This window comes from Sus scrofa, chromosome 14 (assembly GCF_054392235.1).
Source record: "Sus scrofa isolate SSC_HxYL_T2T_F1_AM1 chromosome 14, Sscrofa_HxYL_maternal_Yorkshire_Landrace_v2.0, whole genome shotgun sequence".
NCBI classification, from domain to species: Eukaryota; Metazoa; Chordata; class Mammalia; order Artiodactyla; family Suidae; genus Sus; species Sus scrofa.
The window spans coordinates 93,445,014-93,465,687 of record NC_139396.1 but is presented as its reverse complement, the minus strand read 5'-3'; the positions used below and the strand labels follow the sequence as shown (position 1 = coordinate 93,465,687).

General features: G+C 37.1%; 1 protein-coding gene across 19 annotated transcripts in view; it reads left to right on the top strand.

Moving 5' to 3' along the window:
• The first annotated feature begins 4,410 nt into the window (after positions 1 to 4,410).
• Positions 4,411 to 20,674, top strand: part of HERC4 (HECT and RLD domain containing E3 ubiquitin protein ligase 4) — a 143,526-nt gene continuing 127,262 nt past the window's right edge. For 11 of the 19 annotated variants that reach the window (XR_014828009.1, XR_002338528.2, XR_002338529.2 and 8 more), the window contains exons 1-2: positions 4,411 to 4,757; positions 6,578 to 6,881. Coding sequence is in view for 5 of the 19 variants with exons in the window: in XM_021072875.2 (XP_020928534.1) it covers positions 6,656 to 6,881 (226 nt within the window). In the remaining 14 variants the exon portion in view is untranslated. Of the gene's footprint in view, positions 4,758 to 6,577; positions 6,882 to 11,383; positions 11,476 to 11,577; positions 11,711 to 20,674 lie in introns of all 19 variants that reach the window. The other 8 variants (XM_084997088.1, XM_084997084.1, XM_084997086.1 and 5 more) reach the window with 2 other exon arrangements.

Below are 20,674 nucleotides of genomic sequence, written 5' to 3'. Positions count from 1 at the left end.
TGCCTACCACCAAACAGATCCTGTAACCCTGTTCTCCATCTACACTAATTTTCTTTCACTGCCTGGAAAATGCCAAGTTCTTTGCTGCCTTAAGGGCTTCTTTGCTTTTCTCCCTCCGTCTAGAACATCTTCTCGACCCCACCTTCACAGGGCTTGATCCTTTTCTTTGTTTTCAGTTTTAATAGCAGCTCCTCCACTGAAGTCTTCACTGTCCATTCTTTTTCAAGGAATTTATTATTCTCCATCTTTATTCCTTCTTTATTTCCTTATCATTTACTACAAATCAAAATACTTTTGTTTGTGTGTCTACTTGTTTTTTCCTATCTCTATGACTAGAACTGGGAGGGCAGCACAGAGTAGGTGTTCAGTGAAGATTTGTGGAAGAATCTTGTAAAAGATCTGACTGCCGTGTGTATATTCTGAGTTGAAGCCATAATACTAGGTCAAAGGCCAAAGAGAAAGGATGACCATGGCGATCATAAGACAGGGGATTAAAAGTGCAGGGAGGAACTCAGAGAGGAATAGAAGAAAATGTGACCATGCAACTGTTTGATTGACAGCCCTAATCTTGGAAAGCAAGAATGTGAAAAATGACTAGGGGAGGCTTTTCCTGTTCTCCACTCAAGGTGGAATCTACAACATGGTTGCAATAGGTGACAAATACTTTTGGACAGTACAATCTTGTTCTTTCAAAGTTAACAATAAAAGGACTAACTTTGCTATACATTTCATTTCCCCTTTGTTGGAACGTATGTTGGTTTTAATTTTTGTTATTAGAAATAACATGACAATAAACATCTATGTTCACATTTTTATTTGCCTGCCTCTTTGTTTTTATTTCTCTCATGTACTAGAATTGGGAGAGTGGTACACAATAGGTGCTTAATAAAGATTTGTTAAGTGATCCTTCTGTTTCCTTATTTCTTTAGAACAGAGTCCAGAAATGATATAATGTAGGTAAGTGGTTTAGTGCAATGTCTCACGATAAATATTGCTATGATTTGGAACTATTGTTAAGTGAAATTTACTGACACTTGAAACATATCACCAAATTTATTTATAAAAATGTTGTGATAATTTACAATATTGTCAGCATCATGAATTAATTAATTCAATAAATAATTTCTGAGCACATGCTATATGCCGGGAACTGATCAAGGTATTAAGGAATAGAGCACTGAGGAAAAACTCCTGCCTTTATGGAGTCTTCTTTCCAGTGAAAGAGATAAACGTTTATATATCTACCTATATACTATATACTTATAGATGGCACATAATTATTTAAATTTATCCATATATGACATATGTAATATAATAAGTATATTATACATTTGTGTATAATACAATAAACATCAGGTGGTAATAATAATAACAGATACAAGAGAAAATAAAGTAGAATAAAATTATAGAGCGTGAGGGGTAGTTTTTTGGATAGGTTGGTCGGGGAAGTCTGGAGAGATGACATGAGCATAGATTTGAATGAAGGATGTCAGGAGGGGTACAGCACAAGCAATATGGCTGATGAAAGGGAGCATGGGGAAGAGGGGGACAAAATGAATACCTATTTTAGTGGTCTCTCAACAGTCTGAGCATTTTTAAAAAATGAAAATAACACAAAAAGTAAAACAATTTTATTTTTGTTCTAAATTAAAATTATATTGGAGTTCCTGTTGTGGCTCTGTGGGTTATGAACCCGACTAGCGCATGCAGGTTTGATCCCTGGCCTCACTCAGTGGGTTAAGGATCTGGCGTTGCCATGAGCTATGGTGGAGGTCACAGACCAGCTCGGATCCCATGTTGCTGTGGCTGTGGTGTAGGCCGGCAGGTACAGCTCTGATTTGACCCCTAGACTGGGAATTTCCATATGCTGCAGGGGTGGGCCAAAAAAAAATTATATCGTTATTGGTGATATGGAATGCTTTCCCAAATGGTCTCTTACTACTTGTAGTTTAGGAGAGATGATATTAGTAATACTAAAAGGTAACATTTACAAACCACTGGCTTTATTCAAGGCACTGTACATGTTATTAAATCTTCACAATGAAGTGAGATATGGATTATTAACTTCGCCCACTTATAGAAATTGTGACTGAGGAGTTATTTTCTGTAAAACAGACTATTAGTAAATGCCTGTAGGTGTCTTTGAGAGGATAGAAGGATAGTGGCCTGCAGGCTCAGGCTCTGAATCCAAACAAACCAGCACCACAAGCCGATACTCATCATCAATTACTCATGCTGCTTTTATACAACAAATTCACATTATCCTAATAACCTTCTGCTCCTATGCTTGTCTCACTTTAAAGGTAATTATAGGCTACTTTCTAAGATCTTACATCATAGTTTCATAGATTTATAAGGTTAAAAGTAACATATAGAAAATTCCATTTCACTTTTTATACGCAAGACCTGTATTTTAGAATATTCTAAATAAAATATCTTATTCCAGAGAATGAGTATCTATAAATTCCCAAGTTATTCATATAGTATGACAAGACAAATGTAAAATTTGTGGCTTATTTGTGTACAACTTAATCTAATTTCAAGGTTAACTGCTTTTCTAGAAAATTAGAATATTATTTATCAAAACCTACATAAAATAATTCTAGAAAGAGATGCATCTGTGTGGCAGAGATAGCTGTCCACTAATTCATGCTCTCTTCTACGGTTTAAAGTGATACCTGGGAACTCAGACAGGGATTATGTTTCCTAGTCCCCTTGCATATAGGTATGTACTTGTTGCTAATATTATGTGTGCAGATGTGATATGTGGCACCTCCCAGACAAAAGTTTTAAGAACATCAGTTTTCAATCATTAGGAACACCCACTTTGAATGTGAAAAAGATACAAAAAATAGTTTTATTATGTTCCTGCTCATATTTTGGTGTCATTTGTTGCAGCATCAAGTACATATCTTAAAGATCCCAAATCCCATAACTTCCCCTTTAATGATACATTCTGAGGCATCAAGGCATGATAGTTAAAAGACAACAAAAGGCCTATGAGGACAATGAAGCTATCAAAATAAGAATTCAGTATGTTTCATGGGCATCACCACCACTCCTAATGTTGAAATTATGCTTCCTTTGCTCAAGTATCTTATAATTTTACTCTTATTTCTGTAAGAAATTAGGTTGTGCATTGTACTGGGTTTTCCAGAGTTAAAGTCCTAGCCTCCAGTACCTAAGAATGTGACCTTATTTGGGAATAAGGTCTTTGCAGATGCAATCTGGGTAAAAAGAGGTCACAATGGATTAGGGTGGGCCCTAATCCAATGACTGGTATCCTTATAAGAGGAAAATTGGGACATAGAAACACAAGGAAGAACACCATGTGGACATGGAGGCAGGGATTAGAGTGGTGGTGTATCTACAAGACAAAGAATGCCAAGGTTTGTCAGCAACCACCAGAAGCTAGGAGAGATGTATGGGCAAGATTCTCTGCCTGCGACCCTAAGAGAGACCCAATCCTGCTGCCACCTTGAGTTCAGACTTCTGACCTCCGTAAGTGTGAGACAATAAATTCCTATTGTTTCAAGCTACTGAATTCGTGGTATTTACAGTATTTTGTTATGACAGCCTCAAGAAACTAATACACATACATATTCCAGCAGAGAGACACTTCCCAACCTGAAATATAATTTTCACTGAGATAAAGAAACATGGCTTACTGTGGAATTATTTCTAGGTTCTCAACATCCACTCTAAGATGAGGTACTAGAAGTCTAACAAAATTTCAGGAGTGCCTTGTTTCAAGTTTTCTTCCTTAACTGGTCTAGGAAATCTGGATTTCGCTTTTATAAGGCAGGGCTCTAGCCATACACGTTATTTAATTTTCCCTGAATGAAGGAGGCCCTTCATTATAAGTTTATCTCCCAGGGTGAGTGCAGAAAATTATGGCAGCCTTCACTTTATCAGGAACCTTAACGCCAGAAGGTTCCATCATTGCCCTGAATACATCTGGCACAACCCAGATTAGCTCCAGCTGAGGCTAAGGGATGACATAAGAGACTTCGCCAGCCTTTGTATCCGTATTTGTGATGTCTGTGATGCTACTTCAAATTCTCCTTGGATAATGGAATAAAAAGAAAGACTGGAACCAATATACGAAAAGGAAACTTAGCCAAAAAACGAAGAGATTTCCTTCACTAAAAGATTCCTGTGCACGCTGAAACGCTTTTATAAGTCACACCAAACACCCGGTTTGACGTGCAAACTTCAGCTTCTGTATTCGGGGACTTCCTCTTGAGCAAAGGCAAAGCGGCATACTGCGCAAGCGTCCGGCTTGGTTTGCCCTGGGAGAATTCCGGCGCAGGCGCCCGGGCCGTGAAGTGGGTGGGCTCACGCGCGTGCTCCGAGGTTCACTTCCGGCCAACCCCTCCCCCTCCCTCGCGTTACCACCTCCCCTTCTCCATTCTCCTCCCCTGTCTTTTCCTCAACTCTCCCCACCCCTACGCTCTCCGCCCCACTCGGCTCCTGTCCTTCCCCTCCCGCTCTATCCGGGTCGCCGACGGCTGTCTCTGGACTGGACAGCGGTGGCGGCTGCTTTTCTCTGAGGAGCCCGGTAAAGTTTCACAGGCGCCGGGGAGGGGAGCAGCGGAACAGCTTCACTGACGCCGGAGGAGCTCTGGTGTTCGCCGCCACTGGCTGAAGGAAGAGAGCCCGGGAGCTGGAGACCTGCCTCAGCTGCCGCGCTGCCTTGCTCTCGGGGAAGGCGCCGCCCCCCGTCGCCCTGGGCTTCCCTTGCCTTGAGGGGCCGGGTGAGTCGTTGCCCCGGTGGGTTCGGGGGCGTGTGACGGCGTTAGGGAGGGGGGAGGCCGGGCTGGGCGGATACAGGCCGGCCTGGCGCAGGGTGCTTTCTCAGCGTTTCCTCGGGGTTGGGGGTGGGGGACTGGGGCAGCGTCGGGGGCCCCTGGCCCGGGAGTTGGAATGTCGCACCTCCCTGGGGAAGGGCCTCTCGGGGACCGAGGGCCGCCGAGGTGCCGAGCCTCATCCGCTGGCCTCTGGGGCTGCTGCGAGGTGGCGGGAGGGCGGCTGCCGTGGATGACTGGTCGGCCCGCGAGGTTGGGTGTGTGCAGATGATTTTTCTCCCCCGGTCTCCCTGAGCCGATCTGAGTGCACGTTCAAGGAATGGTGGGAAGAAACTGCTTCTCATTCTCCTACCTGTTGCTGGCGAGAGGACACCTTTCCCATACCCTCTGACTTTTTAAAGGAAAGAGATGGTTAAACCTCGTGCCGGAATCGGGGATTATTTTCCTGTCTTAAAAAAAACTAATAAAATAAATAAAAACAGTGTAGAAGACAGTGTAGAACTCTCTGGAACTATCGAGTTCTGATGCCCCAAAAGAATGAAATTAAAGTTTTCCTAATGGATGGTTCATGGAATGAGACAGCATCAGCACTTGCTAGCCCTAGCGTAGGAAAGTTGGGTTTTGAAACTTAGGTTCTCTGTAAGGAATGTGGGTAACTACAGCAAGAATAAGGCTGACTTCCTGTAATTGTGTTATTTAGTAACACGATGTGTCTAAAAATCTGTGTAGTTTTAGATGAAGTGAATTCTTTGTTACCCATGTCTTTATAAGCGAAGAAATAGTCAGTGTACTGGAAAGTTCTACAGATTTCGCCACCAATCAGTGACCCAGCCCCCATTCCTATTCTTGAAATATCGGTAGTGCCAGAGTTGTTTGCAGTTTTTTTTTTTTTTCCCCATCTTCGAATAATTATCTCAGAGGTATAGATAGATATTCATTGCCCCAGGGAAATATTTTTCAGTCACGGTTACCACTCGTAATAGAAAATACTGGATTTTTTGGGGGGGAGGAAACCTTGATTTTTAAACTGCATACTTTCTTTTGTATTATAATTAGGTATATTGGTTTAGTTTTAAAATTAAATTAGTAGTGAGGTCGGAGTGTTAACATTGATTTGTAAAGTGTGACCTTTGGAGGTGATTTTCTTTTAAGATCAGAGCTTGACTAGAGAATCATAGTTTTCCCTGGGGTCTATTAGTATGAATAGTTGGAAGAGTCATTTAAGTTGTGGGAAATTTAAAGTTTCCATTATTGGTTTAATTTTTCTAGTACAAATAAGAACTTCAATTTTTGGTTAGTGTGGAGGTAGGTATTAGAAGGTCTAATTATTCTGTGACTTGAGGGAGATTACAAAGGTTTATGTATGCTATTGCAAGGTTTTCACTGAGTATATATCTGATTTGGGGGGGGCAGTGGATAAATGTCATTTCTTGCGCTGACTGAAACTATTCAAAGAGAAAAGGTTAATTTCATTGGAGTTCTTAATATTTCAATTAGGTTAGTATATCATAAGAAAACAGAAAGTCATATTTAGTTAATATTTTAAACTTTGCAAAGAATCGTGGGGAGTGATGTATTTTCCTAAACATTTCTATATGATATACTTTTAAGATTTACAACTGATTGGTTTTTGAAACTGAATGGTACTTATGTAGCACATTATAGACTTCATGTTTACTGCATAGTAATTATTGTAGCCTAGCACTTGAAAGAGCAATTATACATTATATTTTCTTTGAAGTCATGTTAACTTTTTTCTGTCTTCTCAGACATAGGGATACCTCCAACTTGCCAGTGTTTCAGAAGGGAGTTTTTATTGAAACTGGAAGACCAAGAGAATTACAAACATGTTGTGCTGGGGAAATGCATCTTTTGGACAGCTAGGCTTGGGTGGAATTGATGAAGAAATCGTACTAGAGCCCAGAAAAAGTGACTTTTTTATAAATAAAAAGGTTCGAGATGTAGGATGTGGACTCAGACATACAGTATTTGTTCTGGATGATGGAACAGTGTACACATGTGGATGTAATGATCTAGGACAGCTAGGTCATGAAAAATCCAGAAAGAAACCAGGTAAGTTGAAAAATTTTTGTTTGCTATTGCTAATAATTACATCATTTAAGTTTGAAATGTCAAAAAGTTTCTCTAGTCCTAAACCCATGTCATGGTTTAAAAGCAGACTAGAGTTTAAATATGTCCTTTACATTTGCATGCTTCTAAGTACTTTAATTATTTTGTGGTTTCTTTTAACAACTGCTATTACAGACTTTTAAGTGGTTTCAGAACAATTAAGGTGATGTAAAACAGAGAAAACCACCTGCTGAACAGTGTATAAATCTTCTTTGGGGCCGAGTATATAGGTATAGAATCTACAGTATGTAGGTTCTCTTTTGTAATTACTGTTCAGCCACCCTGGGCAGGTTTTAAATGTGTAATTTACCGTGTTGTTTTCTATACATCAGAAAGGAAAAATAAGATGCAAGCTTTTTCTACTTTCATTTACTTGCCTAAAATATATTCTCATTTTTCTTGTGTTCTCCCTATTGTTTTTTAAATACATGATTTTATTTAGTTTGAAATATCTTTTATTCCCCTAGTCTCCTACTTTCAAGTAATAACATTAGCTCTTAAAGTTTGTGTCTATGAGATGTCCTGATTATGTAGTAACCATATAAGCCAAATTTAAAATAATTTATAGCAGGAGTTCCAGTTGTGGCTCAGTGGTAACAAACCCGACTGGTCCTTACAATCCCTGGCCTTGCTCAGTGGGTTAAGGATCTGGCTTTGCCGTGAACTGTGGTGTAGGTCTCAGATGCAGCTCAGATCCTGCATTGCCGTGGCTGTGGCGTAGGCCGGCAGCTGTAGCTCTGATTCGACCCCTAGCCTGGGAACTTCCATATGCTACACGTGCGGCCCTAAAAAGCAAAATAAATAAAATAATTTATAGGGTAATGAGAAATTTGAGGAATCTGGTCACATCTTAAATTCTGTTTTCCTGGATATACATATTTTAAAGTCAGATATTACCACACTTAGAAAATACTGTTTCTGTGAATTTCGCTTTCAGTGTTAACTAAAGTTAATTCCTAAGATGATAAATTCAGATACGACTAGCTATGCTGATTTACAGTTTCTTTTAACTTTAACAGCAATGGCACCTAAGTATTTTCTACAGCAGATACTTTTCTTTACCACATCATTATTTATGTGGTTTTTACTGTTAGTCTACTTTTGAGAGGTTAATATATATATAAAATATTAAGCTATTAAATTAAGGCATGTTACTCATTTTTCATACCATCTCACCACCATGGCAAGTCTCACTTTTCTAACTTGTAAAAGCTGTATGGTTTTCATCTTTTCTTTGTTGCTAGGGTTTTAATCTCTTTTCTTCTATTTTAATTTGTAATTTAATTTTTTTGGATAAATGGTAGTGATGCTTAATACAGTAGCTTAATTATTGCAAAACTCAAAGTAAATGGTAGCTTTCTTGTACTCTATGCCAGAAAGAGTATTTTATGGATTCTTACCAGATTTTCATAATCTTAGGCTTTGAGGTTGTCATGTTGTTAGACATGAATGGTAATTTATCGATATGTATTTGTTATTATTGCATCAGAGGCAGATGAATTCTTTACCTTTTTTGCTTAGCTTGGAATGCTGCCTCAGGTTGAGATTTTCATGATATTGGGGCTCTTACCATTCTTATACTTAACAAGCCCCACAGAAATAACTGAACATATCTCTGTATTGCTTTAGTAATTTCTGAGAGGCTACAGAGCAAGTAGAAAATATAAATCTAGCACGTGGAAATTGCCAGTATAGTTACTGAAATTTACTAAGAGTTTAACTTTTTAAAATGTTATTTAAACACCTGTTCTGTGTCTAGGACAAGGTGGTAGACACTGTGCACGAATAGTATAATGATTATAGTGCCCGGAACAGCTTTCAACTCTATAGATGAGGTTCTGAGAAGCTTAACTAGCCAGAAGAGGCTTCTTCATGGTCATGCTGACATTGTGGTGATCGCATTGTGACATTTATATCACTCTTGATTCATTCTGGAAGCATTATTTGGCAATAAAAAATTGGGAGGGTGGGTTTACCTAAATTTTTGATAACTCTTCAGGATTGCCTAATTATCCAGAGTACATCACAGTCTATGGGATAGAAAAATGAAAGGTGTAAATTTTGTCTTTGAAAAATGTAGAGCCTGGGTTGGGTATTAAGGCTTACATAAATGAAATAATTAGAAAGAATTGAAATTTGATATGATATGGAATATATTTTGAAACTAGGAAGTTTAAAAAATGGAAAATGCCATTGTGGGATAGAATTAAAGATTTCTGGGAGAAAATGAAGTCGAATTTAATTCAATCATCGATCACTTAAATAGCTAGAATATAAATTTGGAGCTGAAGTAGCTTAGTTTTATGGAAGGAGGATCCTCATCCTGTGGCAAACTTTTTATTACCAGAAGTCCAGGTTCAATGATGTATTGAAATGTACCTAATTATAGAGGTAGGAGAAAGTAACATTTCAAAAGGAGGTAGCTGCTCTGATAGGGACTTCACTTTTTAACTTCAATTTTGATTGAAGGTGATTGGAGAATTGTTAACATTTTTGATTAGAATTATTTCCATTTGGAGTAATTCCTTAATGATTTAAATGTACTCCTTCCTTGACCATTTTTTGAATTTGTGAGTTTGAAGAATGAATTAGAAGACAAGGAATTCTTATTTAATTGATTTTAAAGTCTTCTGGTAACTGAGTGAATCTGGTTGAATTTTAGGACCATGTAATAAACATAATTCACTTCATCAGAGCTTTAAACTTGTATCATAAAGAAAGCAAAGAAGAGAGCTAAGAATTGTTTTCTTGCAGAGATTGATTTATAAGCATACTAAATATTCTGAGCAGTAAAAGAGAAAGAGATGACCTTATTCCTTAAGGATAAGCTATTCATGAGTCATGATAATAAATACCAGAGGATTCAGTCTTAAAGTGTAATAAATAGATTTGACCTATGACCTATCAGAAGAAGTTTCCTTTCTGTATGTTTTAGTAACCACATGGGAAGGTTTCACTGATTTCCTCTACTATACCAAGACTACAGGTTATGCCCATGTTCATCTCTGTTCTCTTGTATATGTACATCCCTTGGTATCACTACGAGCTCTGAATTATTTCCAGAAGAAGTGAATATCTTTCATTCTCCTGTATGAATTTTTCCTTCATAAGAATTAAAAAAAAATTTTTTTTTAAATTTAGAGGCTCTCCATTTTTTCCCTAATTCATAGCTAACAGGTAAATAGTGTATTTAATCTTCAGAATGCTAGGCCAGTCCACCTAAGTAAATTTTTAGTTTTGTTTTTATATATCCTTTCAAATTTACTTCTGAAACCTTTAAGATAACATTTAGGAAGTATACTTTTCTTAAGAAGATCATATACTCACTGTGCATATAGCCATAGGTATAATTTGGTGACCAAGGTCCTAAATATATGTTTTACACATCTGTTTCCATTTCTTTTGTGTTAGAAATAGTGCTAAAATTATGTCCATAATTTGCAAATAATGTGATACAGCTCTGTTTAAAAAGACTGTTTTAATAGCTTTTTATGGTGTATAAAGTTCTTTCAAATAGATTATGTATCTCATTTAATCCTCACAGTAGTCTTGTAGTCTGCTAGGGGAGGTGTTATGGTCCTCCTTTTTCAGATGAGAAAATTGTTGTTAAAAGAGATTAAGAGACTAAGAGTCACTAGAGAAGCAAATATCAAGAAACTACTATAAATCATGTGGTTTATCCCACAGAGTTTTTCCCTGCCATATTTTGAAGGTAGAGGAATATTTATTCATCTAGAAGAAAACTAGTCTGCATCATTCTTTTAATGTAATTCTAAGGGTTTAAAAATATCTCTTAAAAATTACTATTTTATAACTAAGTTTGTATAATGAAGACATTGTGTTTTATTATCTCTCCCCTGCCCCTTCCCTGTGCATAAACTCAAAGAGAAGACGTTTTAGGAACCATATAAGAAGGTTGAGAGTTCTAGTTTCAGATGTCATGTTTTATCAACACAAACTAAAAATTCAAATTATGTATTTTGTTCTTAAACCAAAGACTAACTTGATTAGCAAAGCAAGTAATAAAGTTTTGACTAGTGTAAAATTTATTTTAGCTTATATTTACCTCTTTTACAGAAGGTATAAAGTTATGAGCATTGATTGCTTTCTGTATCCCAAAGTGTTAATTTCTTGTTGGTCATTTGAATAAAAACATTTTAGTCATATAGCAGTAATTATTTGCTTGCCTTTCCTGCTTCTTCATTTTCTGACCTGCTCTCTCTGTTCATAAAACATAAATCTGTAAATGAACTCCTTAAAATATAGTTAAAATTTTAAAAGTAATGTAGGAAAATAAATGTATAAATGTGGGAAATAAAATTATTCACATAACAGTAGGTTAAAAATGCCAAATTATCCCATAGATTTCTTATTGAACCAAAGCATATAATACCAGAGAAACTCGTTATGTTTTATAACTCCTGATTTTCACAATACTTTCTAAGGAAGAGAAAGATGTGGCTGATATGAAGACTTGAAAAAATAATTACTTGGGTCAGGAATGGAGGCTTGCTTTGGACGCTTTACTTTGAGAAAGGTTAGTGCCCAAGAACTGCAGTGTCAAGGGTAGGGAAAAAATCATAATGCAAACAGATGACTACTGTTAGAGAGATGTATAATAATACTTTACTTTGTGTAGGACCCTACATCTGAGGAATTTCAAGAGCATTACACAATAACTCATGGTTCCTTTCAAAATGCTTGTGACACAGTTTGCAAGAATTATCCTCATCTTAGGGGATAAATTTACGGAGAAAAGGCAGCACAAGTTGGTAAGTAACTTGTCAAAACAGCAGATGACTGGTGAACAGCTGTAAATTGAATCTGCAAATTTAAGTCAACCAGTCTTATGTATAGAATTATTTACAGTAATATCTTCTGTTTGAGGCCAATCAAATACTAATGCACAGATTGGGTCTTTTTTGCCATTTTATTTGATGGCCTGTTGAAATGAATCATTATTTTACCAAGATGCTTGCGTTGTAATACCACTTTGTACTTCATTATAACCTTGTGTGGTATGAAGAATATTTAAACAAAAAACCAGAAACTTACTATCGTAACAGCCAGTCTTTTTTCTTTCTTCTGTTACATATCGTATTCTATATCCCTTTGTTGTCTAATGCTATGCTTTGCTGCTATCCAAGGTCCATACTAACTGCCAGGCACAACTGATTGGTGGCTAACATTGGAACTTGGATTAATTATCTTGTTTCAGGTTGGCCATGTAGCTCTCTGTAGAATGTATTGGTTTGGTGAATGCTTTATAAAACCATTAACCCACGGAGAAGACGATAATAGTAGATGCCTAATCTGAGCAGTCTAACGAATAGAAGCTTCTTTACATTATTTGGAACCAACACCTTTCTCTTTGTGTTTGGTATGTTAGTGTTTTTATATGATTGGACGTGAGCCACATATTTTTCTTGAAAGAACAAGAGTATGGAAGATTTCAGTTATATAGTTTGAGAAGTTACTAAGGATTCCTACTGCAGATGACAGCCTAGGTGGTCTAATTTCCATCATCTCCTTAGTTTAAGTACAGTTGTCTCTCAGTGTCCATGGAAGATTGGTTCCAGCAACCTCACAGATTAAAAAAAAAACTGGATTTTTAAAACTAATAGAGGAAATGTATTCAGCCATCGTTACAGGGTTTCTTTGGACTAGGATGGTATTAGTGAGTAGAAAGGTAGGAAACATTAATGAAGAAACCATCTTAAAGAGCCTGTGGTTTATCTTCTTTGATTTTTTTTTTCCATGCTGGTAGAATTTAAAAGGCAATACTTATTTTTATATTTTAATGAATCATTATAGTTGCTGTGCATAATTGTGTTATTAGAGGTTATTCTATTAAAAGGGAAATTTTTTTGATTTTGATAGCTCCTTTAAAACCATGATACTTGCTTGGAATTACTCTTTTTTCTTCAGTTCTGGCATGGCAGAATTTTAGTTTAGTGTTTGTTGGAAAACATTCTATAAGAATGTAAGGAAAACATTCTGTAAGCCTTTAGTAATGAGTTTTTTACATTATTTTGAAACATCTTAATTCTGTATTAATATCTAAGTTTCATTTTAATTTATTCCTTTGCTGGGTGTTACACTATTCTGAAATAACACGTTTTTAGTTTTTCATGATATTGTTAGATATTGGTAGGAAAATCAGGAAATATAAGAAAATAAAAATTAACCATAATGCCATGATGCACAGATAAATACTACTGTCATTTGACATTTTTTCTATGCTTATATATGTTCCTAATTATGCACTGGGAATATATTGTTTCCCAACTTTTTTCCAGTAATAGTTGAATGACAATTTAGTAATTATTTCCCTATGTTTTAATTTTATTTTATTTTTTTATTTTTTGTCTTTTTTGCTATTTCTTGGGCCGCTCCCGCGGCATATGGAGGTTCCCATGCTAGGGGTTGAATCGGAGCTGCAGCCTCCGGCCTACGCCAGAGCCACAGCAACACAGGATCCGAGCCGCGTCTGCAACCTACACCACAGCTCACGGCAACGCAACGCCGGATCCCTGAGCAAGGGCAGGGACCGAACCCGCAACCTCATGGTTCCTAGTCGGATTCGTTAACCACTGTGCCACAACAGGAACTCCTCCCTATGTTTTTAAAATACTGTTTAGGGATATCATTAAAGATTTTTTAACATTTCATCATTTAAATGTACCAAAATTTATTTGTGTTCTCTATTTTCTGGAATTTATATCCAGGTTTTTGTTGTAAGTAATGCTGCCATGAACATATACATCAATTTAGTCTTTATTTGCATCCCTGTTTATTTCTTTAGGAAAAAAGAACATCTTTAATTTTAACAAATCTAGAAGGAACAATAACTAAATTTAATGTATTAAAAATTTTTAAGCATAGTTGTTCCTCACTTTATATTGGTGCCGTATAGAGTTGAAAAGTGTAACCCTTTGGAATGGAGTGGATTGTAGGTGCGTTTCTATAGAGAAGATAGCATATGAACTGGAAAGGTATGTAATATTTCAAGGAGAAAATAATGAAGAGGTGTGCTTTAGAGATAAAGCAGCTCAAGTGGTAATAGGCAAATTTGAGGGCTATTAAGGGAATGGTAGTCCAGTTAACTGAAATATCTGGGAAGGTTTGAGAAATAAAATTGAGGTCAGATAATAGAGTTAAATTGGAGAGCTTGAATTTAGTTTGGTGGATATCCTCAGATAGTTTATAAAGGGTACTACAGATTTTTATAAAGGAAGGGAGAGAATTTGGAGGTAAATAAATTAGTTGGGCTAGAATAGTAGTCCTTTAAAACAAGAAGGGAGCAGATTGATGAAGGAGAGATTTAGGGAGACGGGATGGACAGGCTTTGGTAACTAGGTGGAAGTGAACGGTAAGGGTAAAGGGAAGAGCCAGGTTTGATTCTAGGTTGAATCAGTAATTAATAGAAATAGGGAATTCAGGAAGAGGAGTGTTAACTGTTTTGTTTTAGGAGGAGAGAGAAGATTTGGTGAGGTGAATTGTGTTTTGCTAACAGTATTCAGTAATCAGTAATAAATTCAGTACTGTAAGTAGGGAAAAACATCAGAACTAAAGGCATGAAATCTTTTATTTCCAGTTTTGTTTTATCTTTAGTTGAAAGTAGGCTAACATTCTCCTTGGTTCCAGCCTGTCAAACAATTAATGATCCACTAACAATACTTAATTTTGTGCTTTTAGGAGACTGTTTAAAGTACCTGGCAATGTAATATCATTGTAAATTTGAAGTAACCTAAATGGTTGCCTACTCTAATGTTTTGTAAACTTGAATTTTTATGTACAGATAAAATTAAAACATTTATTTACAAGGTACCACTTGATAGCTGACTTATTTGAATTTTATTAATAAGTTCATTTGCTTATTTAACTGAGAGAAGCTTACTAGTTAATGCCTGACTTTATGACTTCCTTCCAGATTTTACTGGAAACAAAAGTTTTGAAGGCACAGATGTAGTCACATAGAAGTAGTTATTGGAGTTCCCGTCGTGGTGCAGTGGTTAACGAATCCGACTAGGAACCATGAGGTTGCGGGTTCGGTCCCTGCCCTTGCTCAGTGGGTTAACGATCCGGCGTTGCCGTGAGCTGTGGTGTAGGTTGCAGACGCGGCTCGGATCCTGCGTTGCTGTGGCTCTGGCGTAGGCTGGTGGCTACAGCTCCGATTCAACCCCTAGCCTGGGAACCTCCATATGCCGCGGAAGCGGCCCAAGAGATAGCAACAACAACAACAACAACAACAAAAGACAAAAAGACAAAAAAAAAAAAAAAAAAAAAAGAAGTAGTTATTGATTCCACAATATCTGACATAGTTGTAATTATAAACTGTGTATGTGCTGGCATGTAGGCAAGAGTCCTTGGGAAATGCTGTTGGTTCTGTGAGAGGGAAATGGGAATGAGGAAGGAACAGGATAAGACTTTAAAAGAGACCCTAGGGAGCAGAATTAGGAGCTTCTGAAAATAATTGGACAAAAGTTTATCTTTTCTTTACCTATAAATTCTTTGAAGAAGTTTGTGATTGCTTCCCACAGTTGATCCCAAGTATTTATAAATTAGGACTTGTATACTTTCTGCTTTCTGATAAAGGTATTGCTCAGCTGTAGGTTTCATAACTAGACTGTCTAACAGTAATGAACCTCATGGGTATTTACTTAATCTTTTGAAAAATAATTAGGTAAAATCCTGACAGGTTGCTGTTATCTCTGCCTGAACATAAGTCTATTTCTGCACTTAGTTGTGAGCTGAGTAAACTTCTGCAACTGGGAATAAGGGGGAAAGGAAATATAGAAGTTAATATGAAAATGTAAAGGGAGAAGAAAGATACCAACCTCATAATTGGAGGGAAACTTAATAATGAGAAATATTTAGAATATATTATTTAGAAACTAGAATGCTGATATTTAAAAATAATAGTAAAGACCGTTATGTGTCAGGCATTGTGCTATATCCTTTATACATTGTCCACAAGCCTTAAACCCACTCTGCAAAGTACATATTAACTGAGTTTTATAGGTGAGAGAAATACAACTTCAAGAGGTTGAATAACTTACCCAAAGTCAAAATTAAAACCTAGTGAACACAGCAAAGGAAACCATTGACAAAACAAAAAGTCTACTGTATGGGAGAAGATATTTGCAAATGATATGATAAGAGGTTAATATTCAGCATATATAAACAGCCCATACATCTGAATATCAAAAGACAACCTGATTAAAAAGTGGGCAAAAGGAGTTCCTGCTGTCACACAGCAGGTTAAAAATCTGGCTGCAGTGTAGGTTTTGCAGCTGCAGCTCAGATTCAGTCCTTGGCCCAGGAACTTGCACATGCTGTAGGTGCGGCCATAAAAAATAAAAAGTTGGGAGTTCCCATGATGGCTCAGTGGTAATGAACCTGACTAGTATCCATGAGGATGCAGGTTTGTTCCCTGACCTCGCTCAGTGGGTTAAGGGTCCGGTATTGCCGTGAGCTGTGGCATAGGTCTCAGACATGGCTCAGATCTGACATTGCTGTGGCTATGGCATAGGCCAGAAGCTACAGCTCTGATATGACTCCCATCCTGGGAACTTCCATATGCCCTAGGTGGCCCTAAAAAGCCAAATAAATAATAAAAAAGTAGGCAGAAGGAGTTCCCACTGTGATGCAGTGGGTTAAGATCTGGCATTGTCTCTGACAGTGTGGGTTTGATCCCTAGGACAGAGCTGTGGCATAAGTCACAGCTGTGGCTTGGATTTGATCCCTGGTCTGGGAATTTCCATACGTTGCAGGTGCAGTCAAAAAAAAAAAAAAAAAAAAAAAAAAAAAGTGGGCAGAAGACCTGAATAGACATCTTTTTAAAGAGGACAGACATATAGCCAGTAGGCATGTTAGAAGATGTTCCACATCACTAATGCTGAAAGAATTGAAAATCAAAACCGTAATGAGGAGTTCCTGTCATGACTCAGCGGAAGTGAATCTGACGAGCATCCATGAAGATGTAGGTTCAATCTGTGGCCTCACTCAGTGGGTTAAGGATCTAGCGTTTCTGTGAGCTGTGGTGTAGGTCACAGACGCAGCTTGGATTTAGCGTTCATGTGGCTGTGTTGTAGGCCAGCAGCTACAGCTCTGATTCGACCCCTAGCCTGGGAACCTCCATGTGTCATGGGTGTGGTCCTAAAAAGACAAAAAAACAAACCATAATGAGATAACTTTTCACACTTGTCAGAATGGCTATTATCAAAAAGACCGCAAATAACACATGTTGGCAGGGATGTGGAGAGAAGGGAAAACTTGTACCCTGTTGATGGGAATGTAAATTGGTGCAGCCACTATGGAAAAAAGTATGGCAGTTCCTCAAAAATATAAAAATAGAACAACTGTCTGACCCACCTATTCCACTACTGGCCATATATTTTAAAAGAAAACGCTAATTTGAAAGGATTTGTGTAGCACAATGTTCATAGCAGCAGCATTTATAATTGCTGAGATATGGAAGCAACCTAAGTGTTTATCAACAGATGTATGGATAAAGATGTGGGGTGTGTCGGTACATACACAAAATGGAATGCTACTTAGCCATTAAAAATATTGAAATTCTGCCATTTGCAACAACATGGGTGGATTTGGAGGGTGTTATATGTAGTGAAATAAACCAGAGAAAGACAAAATATTGTATGATATCACTTATATGTGGAATCTAAAAATAAAGTAGTGAATAGAACAAAAGAAACAGACAGATACCGAGAACAAACTAGTGGTTACCAGTGGGGAGAGGGAAGGGAGGTGGGGAAAGATAGGGGTAGGTGATTAAGAGGCACTACTATGTATAAATCAAGTAAACTACAAGGATGTATTGTGCAGCACAAGGACTATAACCAGTATTTTATAATAACTATAAATGGATTATAACCTTTAAAAATTGTGAATCACTATGTTATACACCTGAAACTTAACATAATATTGTAAATTAACTATACCTCAATTAAAAAACAAAAGCCTGGTGGAAACAAGGTGCAATTAGATGTCAACAATCAACACACACCATTTATAATAGCAAGAAAAAGATAAAATGACTCAGGAACAACCTAAGACATGTGTGAGACCTATGATAAGGAAACTTGAAAGCACTTATGAGGGACACAGAAAACTTGAATAAATGGAAACCACCGTTGTGGCTTAGGAATACTCAACGTACATAAGCCTGTCAGTTTCTCTAAAATTAGTTTGTCACTTTAATGTGATCTAATAAAAATACCAAGTGGTTTTTTCCCCAGGAACTAGACAAAGACAGAAATATATAGATAGAACTAGATATTAACATATTTTAATTTTAAAGCCTTGTTAGTTAAAACTGCCCCACAAATAGACATATTAACCCAGTAAAACAGAATATAAAGCCCAAACATAGATTTACAATCAATGGGGAAAAAAATGCAAGTGGGAGCTATTCAATAAATGACTTTGGAATAAGTAAGGGCATCATTTAGGGGGAAAAAATGTTGAATTACTACCTCATGCTATATTTATATTGGGTAAATTTGAAGTGAACCAAATATTTAAATGTAAAGACTAATGATAAATGTGCTCAAAGAAAACATGGACTTTTTTTTTTTTAATTTTGGAGTCAGGAAATCCCTTCTGGCTGAATTGTGAAAAGGCATGGAAAAGATAAACTACATGGAAGTAAAAATAATTTTTAGACATACAGATGGCTAAAAAACACGTGAAAAGATGTTCATCATTACTAATTATTGAGAAATGCAAATCAAAACCACTATGAGATACCACCTTATGCCGGCCAGAATGGCCGTCATCAGAAAGTCTACAAACAGTAAATGCTGGAGAGGGTGTGGAGAAAATGGAATCCTATTACACTGTTGGTGGGAATGTAAATTGGTGCAACCACTGTAGGAAACAGTATGGAGGTTCTTTAGAAAACTAAAAATAGAATTACCATTTGATCCAGCAATCCCACTCCTGGGCATCTGTCCAGAGAAAACCATGACTCGAAAAGATATACATACTCCAATGTTCACTGCAGCACTATACACAGTAGCCAAGACATGGAAACAACCTAAATGTCCATGGACAGAGGAGTGGATCAAGAAGATGTGGTATATATACATAATGGAATATTACTTGGCCATTAAAAGGAAAGAAATAATGGCATTTGCAGCAACATGAATGGACCTAGAAATTACCATGCTAAGTGGAGTTAGACAGTGAGACACCAAGAAATATGCTATCACATGTGGAATCTGAAAAAAGGACACAATGAATTTCTTTGCAGAGCAGATACTGACTCACAGACTTTGAAAAACTTACGGTTTCCAAATTAGACAAGTTGGGGGGGTGGGGGGATGCGCTGGGGGTTTGGGACGGAAATGCTGCGAAATTGGGTTGTGATGATTGTTGTACAGCTATAAATGTAGTAAAATTCATTGAGTATTTTAAAAGAAAAAATAAAAATAATTTCGTTAAGTAGAAGTCACTGTAACCTAAAGAAAGAAAATGGGAAAATATTTATGACTTATGTTACAGTCAAAATGCAAATCTCTGAGATACAAAGCACTCTTAGAAATTGCTGATATGAAGAGAAAATAAGCCAGTAGCAAAATGGCAAAGGATAGGAACAGGCATTTCACAGAAGAGCACATACAAATGACTTAAACAGTGAATGCTCTTCAGCGTCATTCATGCTAAGGGCAATCCCGAAGACTGTACTAAGATACCATTTTTTCACAGACCAGGTTAACAGAAATCCTTGAGGTTGATACTACTCTTCTGTATGATGAAACTGCCAGCAAACAAGTGTTTGTAGGTTGTTAGTGTAAATTGATAAGCCATTATGAGCGTTATTTTGTCAGAATCACTAATGAACATACCCTTTTTCCAAGAAGTCCAAGAATATAGCTCTTGGTTTGATAGCTACATTTGTACATGTACAGAATGAATGTTACTACAACATTGTTTATAATAGCAAAACATTAGAAACAGCCTTATGACAATATGTTGAAAACTGGTAAAATAGTTATGGTCCGTTCAATCAGTGTAATGCTAGCTATGTGGTTATTGAAGAGAATGAAGGAATTCTTTGTATGCTAAAACAGAAAGATCTCTAAGATTAAGTAAAAAGAGCAAGGTGTAGAACATTATATAGAAAGCTATATTTTTGGGTTAAAAAAACAGAGAGATGTTTGTATTTGCATATAGTTACATCAAGAAAAACCCTGGAAGAATATATACAATCTGTAACTATTCTTGGTGCAGAGGTAAAATAAGGGATGAGAACTAGACTGGTAGAGGACATGGATGATAGAGATTTTTCACTATGTACCTTTTTTTTTTTTTTTTTTTTAAGGACTGTACCTGCAGCATATGGAAGTTTCCAGGCTAGGGGTCAAACCAGCCACAGCTGCTGGCCTATACCACAGCCACAGGAGTGCGGGATCTGAGCTGAGTCTGCGACCTACACCACAGATCACCGCAATGCTGAATCCCCGACCCACTGAGTGAGGCCAGGGATTAAACCCACATCCTCACGGATATTCATCAGATTCATTTCCACTGTGCCACAATGGGAACTCTCCATACCTTTTTTAAAAAAAAGATAAAACAGTTCTTGAATGGCCTAGTGGTTAAGGATCTGGCATCATCACTGCTGTGGTGCAGGTTTGATCCCTGGCCCAGGAACTTGTGCATGTGCTGGTGTGCCCCCCGCCCCATATGGACCTATTTATTTCTTTTTA